Source organism: Cercospora kikuchii, assembly GCF_019650295.1.
Source record: "Cercospora kikuchii DNA, contig_00009, whole genome shotgun sequence".
NCBI lineage: Eukaryota > Fungi > Ascomycota > Dothideomycetes > Mycosphaerellales > Mycosphaerellaceae > Cercospora > Cercospora kikuchii.
Genome location: NW_025408590.1, coordinates 67,041 through 74,807, shown reverse-complemented (window position 1 = coordinate 74,807; position 7,767 = coordinate 67,041). Strand labels below are relative to the sequence as shown.

Below are 7,767 nucleotides of genomic sequence, written 5' to 3'. Positions count from 1 at the left end.
CTCCATCAGGCATGTACAGGTCTGATGTACATATCTTGCATGCATGTACCTCTGTACTGCCAACAACACCTCTTCATCTCAGGCTGCAAGCAAGGAAGATCTTGATGAAATGAGTAATGCTCCAGAGCAGTCTAGCGAGCTACTAGAAAACATTTACACTCTGCGAAACGAGCGGGCTAGGTTGGATTCGCGGCGGAAATCCAACCCAGCCTTGTGGTGGTCGCCGCACCATGCATGGCTTTTATGCAGGTACATGACACGTGCAGCGAGGCCAATGCCTGTCTTCATGTCATGTCCCCAATTTTGGATCGTCACCCTTGTTGCCTTTCGTCTTGTTTGCGCAACTTTTTGTCTTTCCAGTGAGAGTGTCTGTGCTGTGGTTGAATCGTTGTGGTGGAGTGGTGGAGTTTGTCTCGGGCGGTGCCTGTGCTCTGGCTGTAATCGCGCAATTCGTCTTGCGTGGCGGAGATGGGTCAGACTTGTTCACTGACACGCGCATGGAACTTTGCGATGCTATAGATCTTCCGGAGAAGCCTTCTTCGTGCTGTGTGCACGAATAATGAGCCGAGGGATGTGTTCTGGTGGACTTCCTTATTCATTCCCTCGGGTCTATCTTCGCTCTCCAGGGTCAAGCACGCCACCACGAGCACCGTGTCGGAAATCTCACGTGTTGTTCATGAATCGCAGTCGGATCATCCCAGTGGTGTCGCTTCTCGCCACTGCAGAGGCGCTCGTCTTGCGCGGCGTGTCGGTGCTGACTCAACTTGCATCGGCATTCGGCGTTGGGTATTCGTACTGCTGTAGGAGGCCAATCAAATAATTTCTTGCAAATAAAACTATGATTTTGAAATAGTAAACGAAAGGAGGATGCGGGCTGTCGTGTCTCGAATACGCCTCGACGCTTGCGCATTCGTGCATGGGTGCAGCATACTCTCAGTTGTGCTTCGGCTTGCATGTGCACATACTTGCTACAGTGTGCTGTACATTCCCTAAAGGGTAATGTAAGTCCTCTCAACGGTGACCGGCACACAGCTGTCAATGCAAGTCGGGCACGAAGGCCTATTCCTGACAAATCCCTCGACCACGGAGCCGGTGGCGACGATCTGCTGCGAACTGGACCCTGTGTGGTCTTCGACATGCGTCCAAAATGCATAGTGCTACTCTGGACGAGACCTAGGCGGTAGATGGATGGTCAATACTGTGGAGGGGGCTGCTATCGCACAGATTGGAGCTGCGAGCTTTGGACACGTGTCAGACAGCCAGCAATTGCCCTTCAATGCTTCGAAATATCTCTTGACGGCATGCTGTACGTCTGGATCCTCTACCAGCGCAGATCAGGATAGCAGGTCGCCCAGCGATGGCGCTGCAAGACCGCACCAGCTCGGCCGCTATCTTCCACTGCAGCTCGCGAACCTTCCCAATTGATCAATGACTACACGGTCACACCGAAATTGAAGGAGAATCGCGTTGTTGGTATCTTCCATAACGCTTGTGCATATCTTCGGCATGACTGTTCTTGCACATCGTCAGGCAGCAAGACTTCCACGCCTTCGAAGATGAACAGCTGACCCTTCATGACTTGGAGTTGATGACAAAGTATCTCCACAGCACTCCGCTGATGTTCAGTCCAGCGCCGTGGTCAGGCCGCAAGGCGTTTGTGACCTCGAGATACATGTCTTGTCAGGGCGCTTGCAGCTGTCGGCACCTCTCATGAACCGGCACAGTCAATGCCAGATTTCGTGGTTCGGACTGTGACCCGATGGCTCAAGTTCTGTTTCTTTGGCAAGATTCATGTCCCTCGAGGGCGTAGTGATGCTCGTCTATTTTTGTCCTGTATCACGCACGATTCCCAAAAGGGATGCTGCTTTCGTGTTTGACCGTCGCTGTCTCGAGCTGGCCGTTTGCTCAGTACTTGACGAGACATTGTGATGTCCCGGATACGATGAGAAGAGTACGCGTTTGGCAGTCCGTTGCCGCTGTCAAACGCGGTTGGGAAAGACGGAAAGCACAGTTCCGCTGTGGGAAGCGGCAGGGCTAGCAGCAGGACCAGGGACTTCGCCTGGCTACCTTTGGTCGAGATTGTGAGAGTGTACCAGGTACGGAATGTTGAGAAGATCGTCCCGGTGATGGTGGTGATGTGTTCCAGAACTGGACATGTCGTCAAAGTTGGTCTGGAGTGCGAGTGTTGTGGCGGAAGGATGGTTGTGACAAGGATGCTGTGCTTGGCCAATCAAGGGTTCAGCCGCCGACCACAGCGAACGTGTGGGCTGTCTGCACAACACACATCACATACACATCAAGACAACTTAAGCGCTTCAGACACTGGACGGGAAGCCGAGGTCAAAAATGTCACATCATCAGCACCGCGCTGAAAGCCGCTGAACACGGGCCCACGAAAACCCGGACGCAATCACATCCTATGGAAGAACGTTACCAATGGCTGATTCTGCTGAGTACTGGCTTTGCTCATTCATTATTGAGGCTACCAGTCTGCGAGGTGCCAAGTACACTGTAACAACCTCAGGTTGACATGTTCTGATTGATGCTATCTCATACAATTGCCAGAATCCTCGAAGAAATTGCTAGAAAAGTCTTCCTCACAACAGGGAGGAAAGGCCGAGAGCACCTGATTTCACGTCTGATAGCCTTGAGCTGCACCTCTCAGGAACACCTGCTATTGCTGGCTAAGTGCTGAATCTGGGCCAAGTGGCCTCTCTGTGCTGTCCACTATGGTCAAGACCAGTAGATCAACCTCAGCCATGCGTCGAAAGCCTCTTTCTCTTTGAGCAAGGTGACGCGGTATGGGCACGAAGAAGCCTTGAAACACTAGGTGGAATACTCGTATCGCAGAAATGTGCCCACTTCCGTCGTGCATGCACGCGGAATTCTTGAACGCCCAGTCCCGCAAAGAACCTGGAAACCACGTGAAAACAATACTGTGAGCTCTCGAAGTAGCCGCGATCGTAATGCAATGAGAGCGAATCTTCCATCGAAGTTCATGGGGTCTCCGGAGATCGCGAGAAGAGTAGAAGCCTCCCAGAACCATTCACTCTTCGAATGAGAGCCTGTGTCCGGGCTTTCACACGCACCTGCACATGAAGAACACTTAGCTACTGTCCCTTTTCTAGCTCAGCGTCAAATCACACAATGATGCCAAAACAACCCGACTGGACGCTGGCAATCGCGGCGAAGGTGCTATCTTTTTGATTCTTTGATTTGAAAAACATCTGCTGACTTCTTTCCAGGTGCGCCGCCACCAACTTCGACACCATCGCAAAGCAGGTGAAGCTCTGCGCGACCTCTTGCTCGACGGTCTACGCCATGCAGTTCTTTCGACGACAGAACTACTCGAGCTCATCCTCGTACACCTGCCGAATGCTGATATCGATCGGATGCGAAGAGTTTGCCGCAATTGGAATGCAACAATCCTCAGCTCACCGGCAATTCAGTCGAAATTGTTCCTGAGAATCAGAGAGCCTCTCGATAGATTTTGGTAAGTGTAGCAGGCAGGCAAAAATTCGAGACTTGATGCTCATGAGTTGTACGCAGGTCCATCACTTCATGTTCTCCATTGCTGGGGTGGCAACCCGTGGAAGATTTCAAACGCGTTCCCGTCAGCGCTTCTGTTCAAACATACCAAGCAAGACTACTCACCTCACGAGCGTCAACGAACAAAACATACGGAGACAGATTGGTGGTTTTGCGTCCTTTTCAACTGAACCCCTTATTTCGCCCAATTTTGGCATCGAGGTGGAATTTCGCAGCCGGCTTCGCCCAAGACGTTTTCCTAAAGCTCGACAGCGTCACTACCATGCTGTCAGGACAGTGGACAACTCCGGGAATGCTAGACAGCTTCATTACAGATCCGCCCTGCTGTCACGCAACTATCGATTGCCAGTGGAGAGGCGAATGTACGTTGCCGAATAAGGCGGGGAGGAAGAGAGTGTGGTGCTTTTTACTCAATACTGTTCACAGGACAACTGGCTTGACTGTGAGAGACATCATTCGTGCATTCTTCCAGGAGAGTCGCACGCGCGTTTTAGGGTACCCGCGCCCTGCGCCTGCTAACCTGTCGTGGTCATTTTCGAAGCTCGTGGTTCACTTGAGAAGGCAGGGGTACAAGGATGATAAGGAGTTCTGTCTCAGATCGTACAAGCTGACCTTGATGGGCGTCGTGGTACCGACTGAAGGGCAGTGGCGGACTGTGCAGTAATTTGGAGCTGAAGCCATTCTCTTAGATGCGAAATAGCAAGGCAGAGGCCTGGCAGCACGGAGGGAGGACCAGTCGGGATCGATGAGCTTCTGAGGATAGTCAAATGGCACAAAAGAGAGAGAATCATTGCAGAGGTCGTATCACATGTCCTCTCACTTCCCCACAGACTCAAAATAATACCTCTGTGAAAATTTCTCTGTTCAGATATTCATTCTGCTTCTGCTCCTCTCTCCTTCTGTTCTCATAAAATGTCTTTCTACAACAAACAGTAACGATAGTATACCATGCTAAAACCGACCAGCAAAAGACCAAACCTGCAAATAGGGTATCATGCGCGCTCGCCCGCTATGTTCCATACCATATCCATGCCCAGGTCAAAAACAAGAACACCAAAACAGAAGAAGCATCAAAATGAACATCGTTGCGGTCTCATGAGTCCTCCGCCACCCATCCCGAAATTCAGGTTCATTCTCATACCAGATCATCCCCTCTCTCCTCCTCCTCTCGTTCCTCCTCATCATCCACATCAACCAGCCTCGCCTGCGTGGTACTCTCGCTCGCCGGCTTGTCCCCGATCCACACCCCATGCAGCGGCGCTACAAGGCTAGGATTGATGAAAGGCAGATTCCTTTCCGTCTTCGCGCCTTCTTCCTCAGTTCTCACAGCCAACGTCACGGAGCATTCCACCGCAGACGCCGCATTTGGATCCCTTCCAGCCCAAATACTCGTCTCTGGAGCCAGATTGGTGCTATTCAGGCTTGCAGCGTATCGCGGTGTGCTGTGATGACTAGCTTCCTGTTGCTGGTCGGTGTAGTGGTCATAGTGCTCATTTCGCTTGACAGCCGACAAAGCGATGTATCTCATCAGCGGCTGATACGTTTTGCCATACATGATCATAACCCACACTGTGGTGACCAGTAGTGGAACCATCATGACACTTCGGGCAATGGCTCCTTTAAGGATGAGTTGTCCAGCAGTGGTAAGTTGGAAGAGGATCATGCCGATGAAGATGCGCTCGCAGATCATAGTCCAAGCGCGACCAGAGGTCTGCTGGCGGTGGTCCATGGCGTAGAGGAGTTGGTATTTGTAGCAGTAATGTCCCAGCGCGAAATAGAGGAACCCAGCGAGGAGGACTTGCCAGGAGGAGCGTAGGACGGAATAAACCATGCAGATGATGAAGATCAGCATGGCGTTCGGTAGGTAGAAGCCATAGCTGAAGACGGGAGGCTGGACGAGCTCCGCGTAGTCTCGAGGCGTCTTCGCGCCGATCAGCATGATCGGATACAGGCAGACGCTGCCGACCTCCAGCATGCGGAATGGAAAGAGACCGACACCTTGGAGAATGATGAAGTTGACGTAGAAATTCAGTAGTCGCCCCAATGAGTACGCCATGGTCCAAGCCACTTTCTGGATATCTCTGATCGCGTCACCAAACTTCGCAAAGACTTCGTAGAACTTAGACGCTGTGCCAAGCACTGTGAAGACGATGAAGAAGTTGAAGAACGTGAAGAAGAAGTTCTTCGAAATGATTGACAGCTCGATGTCGCCTTTTGAAATCTGACCCTGGCACCAGGAGAGGTAGTAATAGAGGTATGGGACCAGGACCATCAGGAGAGATGCAATAGCAGTGGGCAATTGCGTGTTGACGAGCGATCGGATGTACTTATGATCCTTGAGTACATCTGCCAGCCCGGGTACCACTTTGCCAATTGTTTCCACGTTCAGCAGACCAGCAATTGGAATGAACAGCACCGACCAGAATATCGTCAGGAAAACAATAATTGACGTGACCGTCCAGTTGCGGATGATACGTCGTCTCTTCGAGATGTAAGTGTTCTCCCAAATCACGTCAACTGGCTCCGGACTCTGTTTAGCGATGAATTGCAAAGGCGACGGGTCGAGAACCGCTTGGATCGCCATTTGGCAAGATGCCACCGAATCCATCGTGACGAATGCCAATGGCGTCGTCGGGAACTCTTTCTTGCGCAGCTCCATCACGTGCTCGTCAGCTTCTCGCAGCCGTTCCGTGTAGTAATCTATCGCGTCGACCTGTGTTCGCTGGAACCAAAACCGTCCGTATCGAATCGTCGTCTTCGGTCTGGGTTTCGAATAGGGTCTCACGGAGCCTTCACTTCTTCCCATCAGATTCCCATTTTCATTCGCATCGTCATTCGCATCGGCATCAATCAGCGGCTCCGGCGGACTCGGCTGCGCAATCGGCAACGTCTCCAGATTCCTCTCAATCCTTCGGTATCCCAGATGAATCGTCCACGCTTCTTCCAGTTTCCTCAGCAAGTCAGTCCTCTTGGCCATGGCTTTGTCCAGATCTCTCCAATTCCGACACAGCACTACTCTCTCCACATGCCCAATCTCCAAACTCTCAATAAATTCTTTGATCCGCTCCTCGTCCTGTAGGTCTTTTGGTATTCCCGAAAGCCGAATTGTCCTATCCGTAACCGTCGTCTGCGTACCCAAAAATTCCTGCCTGACTTCGATCACTTTCCTCGTCGTCGATATGACCAAGTATATCAGGATTCCGGAGAAGAGGTACGCGAAAACAATATACATCCAGAGGTAGTCCGACTCCAGATTTTCTGGAAAGAATGGGACGGTCCAGTTTCCTCCACCACCTGTCCCGTTTCCTTCGAATAATCTCACACTTCTCTTCAACCCTTGCCGAATCCAAAGGTCCGTATCATTATGATGTGTCCCATTCTTCCCGAAATCATCGTCATCATCATCATCCGGATAAGCATCATGCACAGGCTTGATGACCACCAACGAGAACCCCAGCGTTACAATCAAAAACTTCATCGCCATTTTGAAGAAAGTCAAGAAGACATAAGCGTCCAGTCCCGCGGATGCAAGAACCTGCTGCTCACTGATCCTCCATAATGGCAAAATCCACCCAAACATTGTATCTGGCAGCTCAGGTAATGTCGCGATCCCAGCATGTTTTGACGTTCGTTTTCGTGCAGCGTAGAGGTTTTTCCAGCGTGGTCGGAGGAAGCAGAAGGCGAAAAAGGCGGTCGTGCCGAGAAGGAGGGAGAGGACGATTTGAATTGTCGTGTCGCGTGGGTTGGTGGCGCCCATGAGGTTTTCCCATTCGGAGCGGTCATCGCGGGTGTGGTTGTGGTGATTATTGTCATCGGGTTCTTTCATATTGTTTTCGAAGAGGAGAAGGGAGGACATGGTGAGGGTGATGGGGCATGTCCTGGAAGAGAGAGCGGTGATGCGTCGTCGAAGCTGGTGTGGTGGGGAGCGTGTAGGAGGTGGTGTGAAGGTGTTTTGGTAGCATGCAAGTCGTCGATCGGCGAATCCAAGCTGCGGACGATGATGTCGCGTCATGCTCTCGAGTGTCGGCCCGATAGTTCTTCCGCTCTTTATGCATCGGCATGAGCATTGTTTGGTAAGGCTTTCACGTGTGAAGGTCATGTTCATAATCATCGTAGTCGCATGCATTATGCTCTATGCTTCGCGAACGATCGCTCTCTTCTCTATCCTAACTATACAGTACTCGCCATTGCACGCTATGCTGTCGATGCCATTCGAAT

At 51.5% G+C, this 7,767-nt stretch overlaps 1 protein-coding gene across 2 annotated transcripts; it reads right to left on the bottom strand.

Annotated features, from left to right (window-relative positions):
* Positions 1 to 4,684: 4,684 nt before the first annotated feature.
* Positions 4,685 to 7,405, bottom strand: CKM354_001217700 (uncharacterized protein; the record flags this gene model as incomplete). Of its 2 annotated transcripts, XM_044807693.1 has the most annotated exons (2): positions 4,966 to 5,047; positions 5,103 to 7,405. In XM_044807693.1, 2 exons carry the CDS (start codon positions 7,403 to 7,405, stop codon positions 4,966 to 4,968), a joined length of 2,385 nt encoding a protein of 794 aa, XP_044663628.1. The 2 variants fall into 2 exon arrangements, with proteins under 2 accessions (XP_044663627.1, XP_044663628.1); XM_044807692.1 differs by having other exon boundaries at positions 4,685 to 7,405.
* Between the last annotated feature and the right edge of the window lie 362 nt (positions 7,406 to 7,767).